A 17,289-nucleotide genomic window follows, 5' to 3' on the forward strand; every position below is an offset into this window, starting at 1 on the left:
ATTTTTTGTACTTAAAGTAACATGAGGGCATGGTGAGGAAGTGATTTCCATTAGTAAACCTGCTTTCAAATCTTTACCTACATATATCCTTCAAGTGCTGTATCTGCTGCCTTGCGTCCTGGATCCTATGCTGTAGCACTTTTAGTAGTGAGAAATGTGCTACATAAATGTAAAGAATTATTATTATTATTGTTAGTAGAAGTATTTGTTTTGAAATTGCCCTGAGATATTTGTATTATGTTAACTGACAATTCTAAATCCCATGTGTGTGTATAAGGTGGCATGTTGGTGACTTGTACTAAGGAGACCAAGGTTCCCATCCCGGGTGCTCCCTGTGAGGTCATGAGTTTCCTCTGGGTGCTCTGGCTTCCTCCCACTGTCCAAAGACATGCAGGTTAGATGAATTGCTGAAACTGAATTGACCACAGTGTGTGACCAGGGTGTGGGTGTGTGTGGGTGTTCACCCTGCGATGGACTGGCACCCTGTTCAAGGTTTGTTCCTGCCTTGTGCTAGCTGAATTGGGCTCCTGCAGCCCCGCGACCCTGATCTAGATTAAACAGGTAACAAAATGATATGTCGTGTGTATGTGTGTCATTGTATCCTTTTATGGACTGGTGTCCTGCACAGGCTCGGATTTCTTTGAAACTACTATTATAGAATTTGCTGTTCTCTAAACCAGTGCTGGGAAATAGAGGTTCAGGAAATGGCAGAAATGAGCTGAAATTCAAAAATGCAACAGGATAAATATTACATAGGTGTAACATATTACTTTACAAGAAATTTTAGATATCAGCTAATCTGTCATACCTTGTTGCTGATTTCAGCAACATATGAAATATATGTGACCATTACAGAGAGGAGGGCAGTCGCAGAACATGTCAAGAAAAGTGGTATGTAAACCAAGGGGACATAACTGACAAAGAGGATCGGAGCTGTGTTAACACTTTTAGGAAATTTATAAATATTTCTAAAATTTTGCTTTCAATTTGTCTTAGGGGGTTATTACGCATGCATGCCTGAGGATCGCCGTCAGGGCTCACCTAAGGTATGTGGTACCACCTCGGGACAAGAGGTGATGCTATCACTAAAAATCTTGTCTCCCTTTTCCCTCACAGACTCGTGAAACCACCCCTTGAGGGCAATGGAACCAAAGAAGCCCCACCCCTTCCAGTCCAGCTAGTATAAAGGAGAGACAGACTCAGGAAGTGGTGTCTCAAATTGGACCTGACAAGCCTCGAAGAAGGTCACAGAGACGCCACACAAGCTTTCACACAACGGCAACTTGCCAATCTTTGCAGTGCCACCAAACGCACTTTTTTGTTAAAGATTTACTTTCTCTTTTTTTGTGATAACGAAATAAACAGGGTTATGACCGGTTGGTATGCCAAATAGTTTTGGTCTCCCCTTGTGTCATCTCTCGACCTGCAACAGGGTATTGAGGGTAGCTTGATGACAGAAAAAGTGGATTTAAATGCTTAAGGGGGGCGGCATGGTGGTGCAGTGGGTAGCGCTGCTGCCTCGCAGTTAGGAGACCCGGGTTCGCTTTCTGGGTCCTCCCTGCGTGGAGTTTGCATGTTCTCCCCGTGTCTGCGTGGGCTTCCTCCGGGTGCTCCGGTTTCCTCCCACAGTCCAAAGACATGCAGGTTAGGTGCGTTGGCGATTCTAAATTGTCCCTAGTGTGTGCTTGGTGTGTGTGTGCGTGCCATGCGGTGGGTTTGTTTCCTGCCTTGCACCCGTGCCCTGTGTTGGCTGGGATTGGCTCCAGCAGACCCCCGTGACCCTGTAGTTAGGATATAGCGGGTTGGATAATGGATGGATAAATGCTTAAGTCACCGACATAAGAAAACTGGTAAAAAATGAAGGGATATGAATTCTTTCTGAAAGCATGTTATCTTTTAAGTAATGGTGCTTTTACTGAATTTGGGCAGTCACTTGTCTGGCACAAAAGAGTAATGTCACTGACATCTAGCTAGTTCAGCCAGAGTGAGAAGTACTAATAGAGAAATAATTTCTAAGATATTTCAAATATAATGTAAGGAAAAAAGGGATTATGACAAGAGGAATAGAAAAAGAGGAAATTTGCCTGATTTCAAGAAAACAATGTTGCTTAATCATGGCAGTGACTAGGTGACACCATAGATCTTGTGTAATATTTACACAGACTTTTTTCCAACAACAAATCACTGATGATGACAGTTCTTTGTAAATTATTGTATGTGAAGTCATGAGGAGAAATTGAATTTAGCTATTTTCTTGGAAAGCACAGAAATTTCTATGTAACTGCCAAAGAACAGAAAAAACTAAAGCAATCTGATACAGAAGAAGAGGGCTGAAAAGAGACATACGAGGGGGGACCCAAAAATAACCGGAAATATTTTTAAAATGTGTTTAATTTAATTTTCTGTATAAACTACAATTAGTCTCCTTCAAAGTACTCTCCATTGGCGGAAATACACTTATCCAAACGTTTGTTCCATTGTTCGAAACATTTTTTAAATTAGTCTGAAGTAATGCCCATTAATGCTCTGGTTGTTTCTTGTTTTACCTCTTTGACGTCAGCAAAACGCCTTCCTTTCAAGTCTTTTCTCATCCGAGGGAACAAAAAGAAATCACATGGAGCTAAATCCGGTGAGTAGGGTGGGTGGTTCAGGGTTGTCATACCGTTTCTTGCCAAAAATTGGTGAATGCTGAGAGCAGTGTGAGATGGAGCGTTGTCATGATGAAAGAACCAATCGCCCGACTCCCACAAATCAGGGCGTTTCCTTCTCACACTGTTGCGCAACCTACTTTTACAAAAAGATTCACTGAACACAAGCACAACCTTCCAGACTGATGGCACTTGGCAGACTGACTTGTGAGGAGTGTAACTAGATCGCCCTAGCGGCCCAACCATGTACTACAAGTACCAACCTAACAACAACAAAATTCCGGTTATTTTTGGGTCCCCCCTCGTATTTATAGGGATGGGTGGTCAATGCAGTACACCTCACTACACTTTGAGTAACTCAGTCATTATATTTGCTGAACCCATCTCAAATGATTGGACCTTACAGGATGTAAGCTTGTCAGCTTTTGTGAAGTACTGTATATGTACCTTTGCTGGATGAAACTGTAACATTAATGCATCATTCTTATTATTAATGCACCACCATGCCTAAACATTCATAACATTTATAACTCACCACACATCCAGATCATATTAATTTCAATAAGAACACTGGTTACCTGTCCTTTCTTGCCATAGGGGATTGGCGTCCTCTTCCCAGAAAGAGAATGAATCATTCTGGCGTGCATTGGGATGCCTTTGCTCACAATCTGTAAATAGATTTTGACATAAAGAACAGGAAGAACATCACTTGCATCGGGGGTGACTAACCCAATTTAAGCCCAACAGCAACATCTACTAATTTTCCTTGCAAATTAGCTCCACTAAATGAATGTTTTACATTCAAAAAATGACATTTAAAGAAGGACAATTAAAGAAAGGTTGTCTCTAATGATAACCAATACTTCCTGCTCGATCTGTTCCCACAAAAGTTTCTAGGCATTGGCTTTAGATAAGCACAACACACCACAATATTATTATTATTATTATTATTATTGTTGTTATTATTAATATTAATAATAATAATAATAATACAGCCTAGTCATTTAGGTGTAGCAAAGAAGCCAAGAATAGAAGGAACAGAAATGATTTTAAAAAAAGATTAAAATGGTGAATACGAATACTTACAGTAGCTCCTACTGCCATGTCATAGAATTCTCCAAGTACAGTACTGGGGTAATGAAAATGAGCTGGTAACCCACCTTAAGTATTTTTTTTATTTATTTTTCTAACACAAACCGTGATACACACCATTGCTTCAAATGACATACTCAGGTCCAATGGATTAGTAGGACACAGCGGATTCAGAAAGTATTCAGACCTTATCACTTTCTGTACAATTTATTGTGTTGTAGATCTAATTTTTCAATGGATACATTTGCCATTTTTGCTCATCAATCTACAATAAATAACCCATAATGACAAAGTGAATGCTTTCTGAGTCCGCTATATATTTACGTGAATTTCCCATTGGGATTAATAATAATAATAATAATACATTTTATTTATATAGCGCCTTTCCCATGCTCAAGGCACTTACAGAATAAATAAAGAACGGCAGAATATACAGTATATAGCATTGTACAAAGCATTGTTAATAAAGTATCTATCTATCTATCTATTTATATATACAGTATATATATATATATATATATATATATATATATATATATATATATATATATATATACAGTATAAACAAGCAGGACCAAATCTTAATGGGCTGGCATAGAAAAGAAAGGTAAAGTGTGCCCAGTCTTACATGTAGTTCTTATATTCAAATAACTACAAACTAACAATTGTATAAAAAGGAATGACTGAGGTAATGAATTACCAGAAATGAAGTGGCGCCTTACCAGAATGACAGCTGCTTTTTTTCCAAATGAAAGCATATTTTAAAATAATTCTGACCATCAAACCATCCACCCATCCATTCAAAAGACTATTCACTAGTGACGTATGAAACAGGTGAGATCTGATTCACATACAGTTTTGCTAATCTGACACTAAAATTTGTTTCACTGGCAGTTTAGCAAATGCCAATGAGTTTTTCGAGATTTTAAAGTTTTTTTTTTCTCTTGGGATGAAAGCCAAGAACTCTGCTCCCTAATGAATTGCTCATCCTTCGGTGTTTACCTGTGTTTTTTCCACAGCTATGTAAGGCACATAATCCATACCACGCCAAAAAGAACAATTCTATATATGTCTTTTCTTCACATCCCACAAGAGATGTGCAGCACATCTTCTAAATATGTGACACGTTGCATGTTTTCCTCACCAAAACACATCATCGTACACAATACTGTAGCAACCGCCTTATCCCAGCTGAGGGTCTGCACCCTTCCGGTAATTTTGTTCCACATTAGAAATTTTTATTTAAATACAGAATTAATGCATGACGACATTTCCAGACACTTCATCTGTAAACGGCTAGAGTTTTCGCATTTTATTTTGCAATTTTTTTTGTCCTGTAGCAAAACACTGAGTTTCACTGAAAAATTTAATTTTGTGCAAATCATTTCACTCACAGTAAAAAACAAACAATGCTTCCTATCATATTCCAAAAACCACATCTTATACACTTCATGTCTATTGGCATTGGGATAACTGATTTTTTAAATGAGTCCATAACTGAAAATAAGTCCATCCATCTTTTGAATCCTCTCATCCCAATTCAGAGTGGTGGGAAGCCAATTTCTGCAGAATCAGATGTAAGGTAGGGATTATTTCTTGAGGGGTGCCACCCTAATGAAATGCACACTCACATACTGATCCTTACTCATGCCTGTCAATTTAGGATAACTAGTTAACCTGACCTGTATATAAATAAATCCTATCCAACTGAAATAACATGTGCAGGTGTAGAGAAAGCTCGATGCAGATAGTGACTGGGTTGGAAGCTGAAACTCGGCTTATGGGGTCTTTAGATAGTAGTGCTAAACCCTGCTCCACCAACCTACCCCAATTTTAAACATTCATCTACCCATTTGTAAAACCCATTTTATCTATTAGAGGTCCACCTAGAGGTGGAACCTTTCCTTAGAGTATCAAGCCCATGGTAGGACTCAGTCCTAGACAAAATGCCAATGAATCCCAGGTCAAACTCATATACAGGTCCACACAAATTCACAAAGAAGTAAATTTTGCTAACAGTGTCCCACCTTCCCACTTATTTTTACTCATTCATGTTATCTTTATTTTTAAGAGCATCCCTTTAGTTTGTTTCATGGCTTCTCTTAACTGCTGTGTCTCTTAATAAGGCTTGTTTGTATGTAACATTTAACGTGTCTGCTGTTTCTTCAGACATTTGCACAAAATAGTGCAAATTAGGAAAGTCCCAAGGAGAGGGGAAATCAAAGGGCTTTTGAAGGATATGCCATTAAGTTACAGTTGCTGTTTTAATTAAAACTTTACAAAAAAAGAGAAGCACAAACTCCAGCAAACTAAGGCTTCTAGTGGTGATCCCAGTGCTGGTTCAGGTTCTGCTTTTCTGACACTCAGTAATGGAAATAAAAAGATTTAGAAAATGGATGGACAGACAAAAATGTTTGAACGTTTAAAGAGCTTAAACTGTATATATTGCTATAATGTTGCTCACATTTAAACAGTGTGTTTTCATTTAAAATGTTTAATTATTCAATCTAAAAACATTAAAAAACAACCATAACTGTGTTCTTATTTTTAGATGTTGTAATGTATGTTTTTTAACATGAACTGCAGTACAAGCTGGATGTCTGTATAACTGTGCTATAGGACTTTTGCCAACAGAGCTACTGCACTTGCCTGGAGCCACATGCGCTGGAGGCCTTTCATCCCCATGTCAGTTACGCGTTAGCTTCATTGCTTTGGAGATCTAACAGAATATTTCTCCCAGGTGTTAATGTTGCTTAGTCATTAAATGACTTGTAACCCAGCAAGTGATCTTTCAGAATATAGCTTACATCTGTAACATTGCTACTAACAATCTGCCAGAACACCATCTTGTATGGCTGATCAAAGTGTGTATTTTTTCCCATACTTTTTTTGCCCCATAAAGTTAGAGCAATCTCAAGAAGTCCATCTATCCATCTTTTTAACCCCAGACATGCATACAAATTGAATAGGCATTTTCTAAATTGGCTCTAGTGTGTGTGTGAGAGTGAGCATGTGTGTGTGTATTTATCCTGTGATGGACTGGCACCTTGCCCAGGGATTGATCCTGCTTTGTGTCCTATGATTGCCAGGAATAGTTAAGCAGCTTTCACCAAATACAGAGAAGAGTAATTGGAGTGGGCACTATCATGGTGGACAGTTCTTTGTGAATCATCAGTCGAATTGCCTCCTCATGTGTTGTAAATGCAATTCTAAAATAATAATTCCAGCTTATCATGAATCTGATATCATTTATCATTTTCTGATAGAAAACTTGAGGCTGCTGGGCTTCAGTTTCTCCTTTGGACTTTCTGGTAGGAAGACTCCAATATCGTGTCCAGCACCATAACACTGAGCGCTGGAGCCCCATAGGATGCATGCTCATCACATTTCTGTTCACCTTATAACTCATGACTGTTCTGTGATTTACAACTGCAACAGCTTGGTCATGTTTGCTGATGACAAAGTACAGAATGGATGGGTAGCAGCTGGTAGACTGGTGCAAGTGCAACAACATGTCAATCAATGCTGATACAAGAGAAGAAAAGATTGTGGACTTCATGAAGACCCACCATTTACATGAAGAGTTTTGTGACAGAAAGAGTCAAAAGCACCATCTTCCTTGGTGTGCACCTAGCAGAGGACCTGACATGGTCTATCAATACCACTTCCTTTACAAAGAAAGCACAGCAGTGACTCCACTTTCTGGACCAGCCATAGAGGGCAAGCCTTCCATGCCATATCCTCATCACATTCAATAGGGGCACCATTGAAAACATCCTGACCAGTTGCATCACTGTCTGGTATGGGACCTGTAATGCATTTGAACAATACAATGCATAGTGTGCACTGTGGAGACCATCATCTGGACTTCTCCTCCTTCCATCATGGACATGTTCACAAAGCACTACATCCATAAGGCTTCCAGCATTGTGAGGGATCTGTCCCACCCATCCCACAATCTATTTTCCCTGCTTCCATCTTTCAGAAGGCATCAAACTCTGTGGACCAACACTACCAGACTGAACCACAGCTTCTTCAATGAGCAGTCAGGCTCCAGAACACAATGTTCTGTGTCTGCGGGTGCCCCCTTATCACAGATTCTTATCTAATTACTGTCTTTTCATTCCTTTGTATTCCTCATCCATTGTACATCTCTTATCATCACTAAATGCTGTTTGTGAATATGACATTGATTTATACAGATGCCATTCCTTGTTCTTCATTCTCTTATGTAAAACGACCCACCACTTTGTATTATTATATTGCCATATAGTCTAAATATTGTATTGTGGCCCTGGGAAATGTAATTTCATACCACCGTATAATGTACTAAAGCATGTATACAGATGGTATGACAATAAATCCCACTTGACATGACTTGACTTAGCTTGTCTAACTGTATGAAATGCCCTTTAAAATAAATGAGATCAACATGATTTTAACTGTCTTTTGACTGAAAGCTCTAATACTATCCACATTAGATAACAGCATTACAAATTGAGTTTCTTTAGCCAAATTCATCCATCCATCCATTTTCATGCCCGCTTATCCTGAGTAGGACTGCAGGGTAGCTGGAGCCTATCCCAGCAGTCATCGGGCTCAAGGAAGAAACAATCCCTGGAAAGACTGTGGGTCCATCATAGGGTGTTTAGCCAAGTCACTTAATCTGGTACAATTGTTTGCAAATGAACTGATTCTCAAGCCGTCATAGTAGAGGTACACATTGTGACTTGTGGGTGGTGCCACTGAGCCCCAAACTCCAGACATATCTACCACAGATGCAGTCCTGGGTTCAAGTCCAATGCTTTTTATGAAACTTTTACAGGTTTTTTTCCAATAATGCCACAAATGGTTCCCACAGAACAACCTAGCTCAACAGTTCTTTACATACTTCTCATATTCCTTCCATCCTCCTCCACCCAGGCGAGTGCTGTCCGTCCCCGCTCCAGACTCTCTGTGTCAAGTGGAGGACTTTGTTTAATTCCCGACCCCAGAGTACTTCCAGTGCTCAATCTGTTGCCTCTGGGAAGCATTTCTAGGTCAGGCAGGAACGCAGTGGTCCTTGTACAGTTAATATATGATACTCCCTCTGGTGGCCCCCACAACAGCCCAATGGGACCACTTCTCCAAAGCTGCCCTGCAGACATCCATACTGGGGTGCTCCAGATATGATGCTTCCGCCCAGTCTATGGGGGGACGTTCTGCCCATTGGAGGCAGTCATTCACTGCCCTCTCGTTCCAGGTTCCCAATCCCAACCAATGTGTCCCTCCATGGCTTCTGGCATGCCAAACCCGGTGTAGATGCTACTTCAGCATCCTTCTTTGTCCACATCTTGGTTCAGAAGGGGAATACTACAGCTCTCTTTTTGTCCTTTCTTTATCATAGCTTCCTGGCCAGGAAAGGGAGCAGGCTCCAACCCAGCTGGGACGCTGGTTCATCCCTCACAACCTATACTGAGACAGTCACACATACATACAGTACTTGTACAGACTAGATCTCCATTCTATTTAAGGTATTCCTCAATTATAATAGAAATATAAATACCGTATATACTTATGTATAAGTCGGATCTTGAAACCCAAAAAATCGATCATAAAATCAGACCCCGACTTATACGCCCGTTCAAAAATGCAACACTAACATTTTTTTTTACATCTTCTTGCTTCCTCCAACCTTGCACCAGTTTTTCAGTCACGCAAATTTTGTTGCAGCAGCGCAGTTACCAATTTCTTTCACCACTCAACGACTTTCAATTTAAAACCAGCTTCATATTTTCTTCTGATCGAACGCTCCATCGTAGATAAAGATGTATGAGGGTGTGAGATACACAAAACACAAAACAGTGCAAACGTCGCTTTGGAATAGTGTAGTCACGTAGGCACAATACATAGAAAAAAAGGCAGTGTGCTCTGTGGTTACTCTCTCAGGTGGGCGTTAGCACGTCAGTCTCTTGGATCAATAGCATGAGTTTTCCGCATTCAACTTATACGACCAACATTATAAAATACTGGAAATTATACGGTAAAATCAAGCCCTGACTTATCCGTGGGAGAACTTAAACGCAAGTATATAAGGTAGAGCAACACAATCATTATTAAGGGAGTGACACAGCAGTCAGTACTGCTGTTCCAAAGTTCCCGGCTCTGGGTTTGAATCCCAGGCATACTTGTTATCTTTGTACGGTATCCATGTTCTTTCCATGTCTGTAAGGGTTTGTCTCTGTGTTTTTTATTTTTCTTCCTGTGATAAGAGGTCCATGGCGTTGTGTAGATTTTTAAATAAATAATCATGTCCCAAGAGTTTGTAGACTGAGAACAGGTTCATGTGTGGGCATGACGGCTCTGCTCTGGGATTGTTTATGGTGCTTGGCTGATTGCGCACTCATGTGCAAAAGCGTGGAGATCAGTCAGGTTCCTCATTCACACCTAGGAGTCGGAGGAGGGTCACATCTGCACCCGATCAGGCCCTATAAAGGAGCCTGAATGGCAGAGAGGCAGAAGGGAAAACAGACAAGAACAGAAAGACACAAGAAGGAAAGAATGGGGTTTAATGTGAGTGAAAGAAAGGGAGAGCGCAAGGCAGGATCTGGAGAGCTAATGCATGGAGGAATAGAGGCAGGAGGTTGGAACCAAGCATCAGGGAGAGCAATTCTGGAGAGTAGGAGTGGCCCGTTACGTGGTGTCTCCCACAGGCGCTGAAGGACTGGCGGTGGTTGACGTGTGTGTGGCTCGGTGCGACACCCCATGGGTGCCAAAGAACTGGCAATGGGAACATGAGCAAGGTGATCTGGGGATGACTGCACCTGTCAGAAGGACATCTCCTCTGGCTGCAGGATCCCGTATGGGGTAAGCAGAGGAGACATCATTTTTTTGAAGGATACACCAGGGATCATGAGGATTTTATGGAACAGATTCCTCCTGTTATTTTAACCTTATTTAAATGGATTTATTTATTGGAGTTTTATTTGGAACATTTTAACCTGCGTAATCACTTTGATTTTATAGGATTATTTATTTAATAATTGGATCACTGCTGTTTATTTAGTTTTAAATAAAAGCACTGACACTTTTGCACCAACTCCTTGCTAGATGTGTGTGTCCTCATTTGCCTGGCTCATCTCGGTCTATGAGGCTCCTGGATATGACAAGGGAGCGTGGATCCGACCTGGACTGTCATATTTCCCACATCCCCAAAGATCAAAGATTGGCTCTGTGCGTCTCCACATGAGTACGTCCTGCGATGGGTTGGTAACCTTTTCAGATTTTTCTCCTGGCTTGTACCAGATATTGCAGGGATAGACTCTCAATCTCCATTACCCTAGGTTGAATTAAGCAGGCTTATGAATGTTATGTTAATTATATGAAATGCATATAAGCTCTCCATAAAACATCACACACTCACAACAGCAACTTCTCTAAACAGAAGTGGCATTTTAGAAAGAAATATGTTTCCTTTAAAATTGTAGTCCAAATTACTTTAGGAAGCAATTATATACTCTAAGCCTTGCTTTACATTACAACAGTAATTAATAACTAACTGGCAAAATGGATTGAAACACTTAGAATTACACTTGACTTGTAGATATAATTCTTGCTTTGTAAATTCTTAAAAGGCAGTGCTGCTATGATCAAACTGAAATGAATGAGGTAACGTGTGAAGAGCATTTTGATTTTAAATATCTGTACCTTATCTTCCATTCCAACAGCTTTCAGTGCCTCTCGCCCTCTTAAAGATAGAGCCAGATTTATACTTCGTCCTTTGACAATTTTGGCTTTTCGAATATCTATGATTAAACAGGTAAATGTCAATAAAAAATATGTAATAACAAAATAAAACTGAAAGAAGAACATTTTAACAAAATGACAAGAAAATTCATTGTACATATAGATGAGGGATCATTTGATGACTCTGAGTTTTTTGTAGATCCTTCTTTAATTTTTCATTTGCTTATGAAGCCATTCAGGAGTTTCTATGCCAACTTCACTAGCACCATGGGGAGTCGTGACATTTGCTTCAAAGTGAAGACCGGGTTCAGGCCAGACTGTGTGATGTCAGCTTTGCTCTTTAGCTAAGTCACTGACTGGGTGGTTCAGGACGACCAAGAGGCATCAGGCGGATGATCTTTTCGAACCTTAAAGACTGATTTTGTTAATGACCTTGCCTTGCTATCACTTGTGCACCATCATATGCAAGAAAACACAACACATTTGCACACAAAGTGGGACTGCAGATCTGCTCAGACAAAAATGTATTCATAACACTTAATGTAGACAGCACAATACCTGTTAAGGTTGATGGAGAAAACCTACCTATGGTTGACCATTTCACTTATCTGGGCAGCACAGTAAGCTATAATGGAGTAGCAGGCAATGACATCCAGAGGAGACTGTGCAAAGCAAGGAACACCTTTTGGCGTCTTAACAATGTGTGGTAGAGTACCCACACTTAGCTAAGGCTATACCAGAACTGTGTCTTACCAACTCTTCTATTTGGATCTGAGCGTTGGAGAATGACAGAGGGTGGGTGGTATGACTAAGCTGGCCACATTCCACAAAAAAAAACTGTAAAGAATCCCAAGCATTTTCTGGCTGAAAACTTTTTTCCAATGTTGAACTGCTTGCTGAATGCCCTCAGGAAAGTATGACGACCATTGTAATGAGGAGACGATGCAGATGGAATGGCCACTTCATCAGAAACAAACACAACTCCATCACCAAAATTGCCTTGAATTGGACTCCTGAAGTGAAGCGCAAGAGAAGATGGCCCAGGAATACACTTATTGACCAAATTATTGGGAAAGTCTGTACACCTGCTTATCCCTGCAATTGTCTAATCAGCCAATCATGTGGCAGCAACACAGTAGATAAAATCCAGCAGATACAGGCCAGAAGTTTCTGTTGATGTTCTTATCAAACCCCAAGATAGGGAAAAATGTTATCTCGGTCATTTCAAACGAGGCATGATTGTTGTTGCCAGACAGGATGGTTTGAGTATTCCTGCAACTGTTGATTTCCTGGGAATTCCACAGACAACAGTCTTTAAAGTTTACTCAGAATGGAGTAAAAACAAAAAAACATCCAATGAGCGACAGTTCTGTGGACAGAACCAACAAGTTGAAAAGTGAGGTCACAGAAGAATCGCCAGACTGATCCGAACTGACAGAAAGGCTACGGTAACTCAGATAACCACTCTGTACAACTGTGGTCAGCAGAAAAGCACCTCAGAATGCACAACACATTGATCCTTGAGGTGAATGGGCTACAACAACAGAAGACCGTGTTGGGTTCCTCCTTCCAAGAACAGAAGACTGAGGTAGCAGTGGGCACAGGCTCAGCCAAACTGGACAGTTGAAGACTGGAAAAATGTAGCCTAGTCTGATGGATCTCGATTTCTGCTGAGGCACACTGATTTAAATGAGAATGTGGTACCAACAGCATGAATCCTTGCACCCAGCCTGCCTTGTGTCAACAGTCCAGGCTGGTGGTGGTATAACGGTATAGGGAATGTTTTCCTAGCACACTCTGGACCTGTTAATACTAATCCATTAATATTATTGCTTGGATGCCATAACTTATTTGAGAGTTGTTGCTGAATATATAAATCCTATCATGGCCACCTGTTTACTCATCTTCTAATCGGAGGGGTGGGCAAAGTCATTCCTGGAGGGCCTCAGTGGCCGCGGGTTTTTGTTCCAACCCAGTTGAAAACAATCCTTGCCAATAATTACATTTCATGTCAAGTCATTCTCATATCCTAGATTTTTTTTTCCATTCTAAGGATATCATCCAAATACTTTGAAGTGTAAAACGGATGGGTAATTCTCAGTCCTTCACTTTTTTCTCTTCTCTTTCCTTCCAAGTATTTAATTAAACCAAATAGTGCACAATAAATACACACAGGCGTAAAGGGTAACAAGCAAAATGGATAACTGCTGGTTTCTTTTGTCATTTGCATCTTATTGCTAATAAGGAGCAATTAAAAACCAAGAATGCAGCTGTTTAACACTTAAATAAGCAATAAGGGTTCAAAATCTTAATGAGGGAGATAACTAAAATGAAGCAGAAGTGTTTCTAGAGCAATAAGTGCTTCTTATTAAGCAATTGGGTTGGAACAAAAACCTGCAGTCACTGCGGCCCTCCAGGAATGCCTTTGCCCAGCCCTGTTCTAATGGCTACTTTCAGTATGATAATGCACCAGGTCACAAAGCTAAAGCCATCTCAAGCTGCTGAACATGACAATAGGTTCAGTGCTCTTCAGTCACTGGATCTGAATCCTACAGAACACCTTTGGGATGTGATAGAACAGGAGATTCACAACAAGTATTGTAGCTAGCAATTCTGAAATAATTGTGTGATTCAATAATGTCAATATGGACTAGAATTTCAAACAATTGTTTCCAACATCTTATGGAATCTATGCCACAAAGAAATGAGGCTGTTTTGAGAGCAAAAGGAGGCTCTGCCAGTGTTCCTAATAATATGAGCGGTGTACATGGGGACATACTGTGGAAGTGAGGCTGAAAACCATAAACCATATTTGGGGCACCAACAAAAAGCTGGCCCAAGACAAACAGCAGTTGAAAGCATTTGTTGCTGCCCTACATGAGAAAGAGGAATAATGGAGAGTAGTGGTATAGCAGTATGGAGCCATTAGAACTGCTAGTGTGCCATAATGTAACTTAATAAATACAAAATGATCCAGTAGGCCAGAAACATGGCACTTGCCTACTTACACAAATTTCCTAGCTCCTGCACACATCAAAGTCTAAGCTTATTTTAATGATTTAAAATTTATATTATGAATTTGCCCTACTCATTTACCATTGTGATGCCTGCTCTTGTTATAAGGATGTTCAGCTATATGAATAAAGTCCTTTACCTTTTACACTTTTTTCCTTGGACACTGAGAACACATCTGATCGCCTGAACTCGAGTTTCCTTTGGAAGGTCTTGGACTTAGTGGAGTTTGGAAAATAATTCATTAATAAGATTAAAATTCTCTATTCCTCCCCATCAGCTATTATTCATATTACTAATGGTAGATCTGTGTTTGCTGAGCATTCAAGTTATCATATACTAAAAATAAAATAAGAGATCTCCTTTTCATTTATACATAGACCATGAATTTAGCATCAATACGTGTAACTAATTATAAATGTTATATACTGGCAGTTGCCAGTTCAAATCCCGTTCCTGCCAGATAGGATCATACCCCGTTGGACCCTTGAGCACTGCCCTTAATCTGAAAATTCCTCCAATGATTCTGTACAATGGCTGACCATGCGCTCTAACCTCAAAAGGTCATGCGAAAAGACAAAGATAAAGTATATTAAATAATATCTTACCTCATTTAAGGAAAATATGAGAAACTAAAATCAGCACATAACATTTTATGTTCTACAAAACAAGTAAGCGATACCAAAAAAGTCCTCTAAACCGCAAACTTTTCATTGCGGAAATGCTCACTATATTTGGAGACATGGTCTACTTTACCTTCCCTTGATTCATACAGGTCCACTTCGAACCCCTTCTTTGCAAAGAAGCAAGCATTTAATGCACCAACCTACAAAATACAAAGAATGAAGTTAGTGAGAGGAAGAGTAGGCTCTTGTCATTCTGGTTTACAGAGTAACAGGAAGAAATAAAAAAATCTTGAATTTCTTGTACTGCACAACATCCACTTATAATCTCCATTGCACGTGTGTAAATACACTTATTTAAAATTTACTACTTCAGTAAATGTTCATTAAAAAGGCTCTGGATGAGATTCTACAAGATGCCAAATTTAAAAATATCTAACATAACATAAGACATCATAAAAACAACTAATTTTCTGCATGTTGTATAATATGTTGCTATATTGTCATTAGAAGTCAAAAAAGTAATTCACTTTAACTTCAGCAGCACCCTTTATTTCTCCCCTTGAGGAGACATGGCTTTGGGATATCTTAAATATGGTTAACTTGATTAAACCCTTATAATAAATGAGAGCAAAAATTAATTTTGATAGTTGACAGCAAACATTGAGCAAATCTAACAATGGAATTGGTATAAAATTATAGCTCCCATAGATGAATTCCATTTCTGGCTATACACTCGTTCAGACATTAATAATTTCCAAAGTTTTGTTCTGAGGTAGCACATTTGGAGTATAAAGGTAGAATGAACTCAAGCACCCCATCAGAGAGTGATGATGTGAACCTCAGCACCACACTAGTTCAGATAGAATGGAACAGTGTGAGGTTTTTCATGGTGGCTGGAGTGCCAATTCTGCCACCAACCCCCAAGTTTTTTCCCTGCAGGTCAGAGGGCCTACATGCGGAATTGGATGCAGATTCATGTCACACCCAGGATGGAGCAACTGCAGGTTAAGGGCTTTACTCAAGGGCCCAATGGTGTAGAGTCACTTCCAATTGCCAGCGCAGATCACTAGCCTCAGAGCCACCACTTCACCCTAATGAAAATGGCATGTCTTTTTTAATTGGTCCAGTTGTCAGTGACGAAAAACTAAAGAGTAATCTTTGCCCAATGACTGCAAGTATTTGACCACAACACCAAAATGCACACTGTGGGAGGCGGCTGGGGCCCATGCCCGGCCAGGACACCCCTTTGTCACTAGATCCGTGGGAGCAGCCATGGGAGTCAAGCTACGTCCCTCGGAACCTTTGTTGGCAGCCCCTCTGGGTTGCGTCTGGGCCACTTTCATGGAACACCGGAGCTCATCTTGGTTGGCTCCGTGGCCTCCACCAGGGGGAGCTGCATAGAGCTGCACGGCTTAGCGAGCCCGTCTGGGTGGGAGCACAGCCATACCCGGAAGTGCAGCCAGAAGTAGGTCAACGAGCACCTGCAGCACTTCCGGGTGGGCTATAAGAGGAGCCTGCAGCCACAACTCAGAGCGTCAGAGTCGGGAGGAGAAGGACGAAGCTGCCCTGGGAGAAGTGGAAGAAGAGTGTGATTTGGGGTGTTTTTCTTATTTTGGGACTGTGTTGTGGCTGGGGGGATTACGGGGAAGACGTGCCCTCCAGCTGAAGAAATTAAAAGTTCTTTTGTTTATTTTACACGTGCCTCCGTTGTCAGTCTGTGTCGGGTCGGCACCAACCAAGCGCCAATATCACAACACGCATATCCAACTTTGCTCATAGAAATCTGAAGATTACATAAGACTAGGTATGTCATAATGTAACATTCTCAACTGCATTTAATCCAGCTCAAGGTGGGGTAGAGCCCATCACAGCAGCATCACTTTGAAGGCCTTTGACATGTTGCCAGTTCATCATAGGGAATCAAAGTCTACGGCAGCTTTTTTCAAAATATCAATTTAAGTTAAGTCAATACATGTAGATGATCTATTATGTTGTGTACACATGATACAAACATGGCAAAGGGAGTGTGAAGCTTCAAAAAAGACTCAGAAAAATGCCAATACCTACACTGGTCTGTAGGCTCCAACTACAGTAATCCCTCCTCCATCGCGGGGGTTGCGTTCCAGAGCCACCCGCGAAATAAGAAAATCCGCGAAGTAGAAACCATATGTTTATATGGTTATTTT

The 17,289-nt window shown here is 40.5% G+C and overlaps 1 protein-coding gene across 1 annotated transcript in view; it reads right to left on the reverse strand.

Annotated features, from left to right (window-relative positions):
- The window catches only part of LOC114665743 (kynurenine 3-monooxygenase), a 64,510-nt gene that overhangs the window by 37,410 nt on the left and 9,811 nt on the right, over positions 1–17,289 (reverse strand). The window contains exons 2-4 of the mRNA XM_028820361.2: positions 15,234–15,303; positions 11,427–11,524; positions 3,227–3,316 (exon numbers count right to left, since the gene is read on the reverse strand). Of these exons, the coding sequence (XP_028676194.2) occupies positions 3,227–3,316; positions 11,427–11,524; positions 15,234–15,303 (258 nt within the window). The remainder of the gene's footprint in view (positions 1–3,226; positions 3,317–11,426; positions 11,525–15,233; positions 15,304–17,289) is intronic.

Source organism: Erpetoichthys calabaricus, chromosome 15 (genome assembly GCF_900747795.2).
Source record: "Erpetoichthys calabaricus chromosome 15, fErpCal1.3, whole genome shotgun sequence".
Lineage (NCBI taxonomy): Eukaryota > Metazoa > Chordata > Cladistia > Polypteriformes > Polypteridae > Erpetoichthys > Erpetoichthys calabaricus.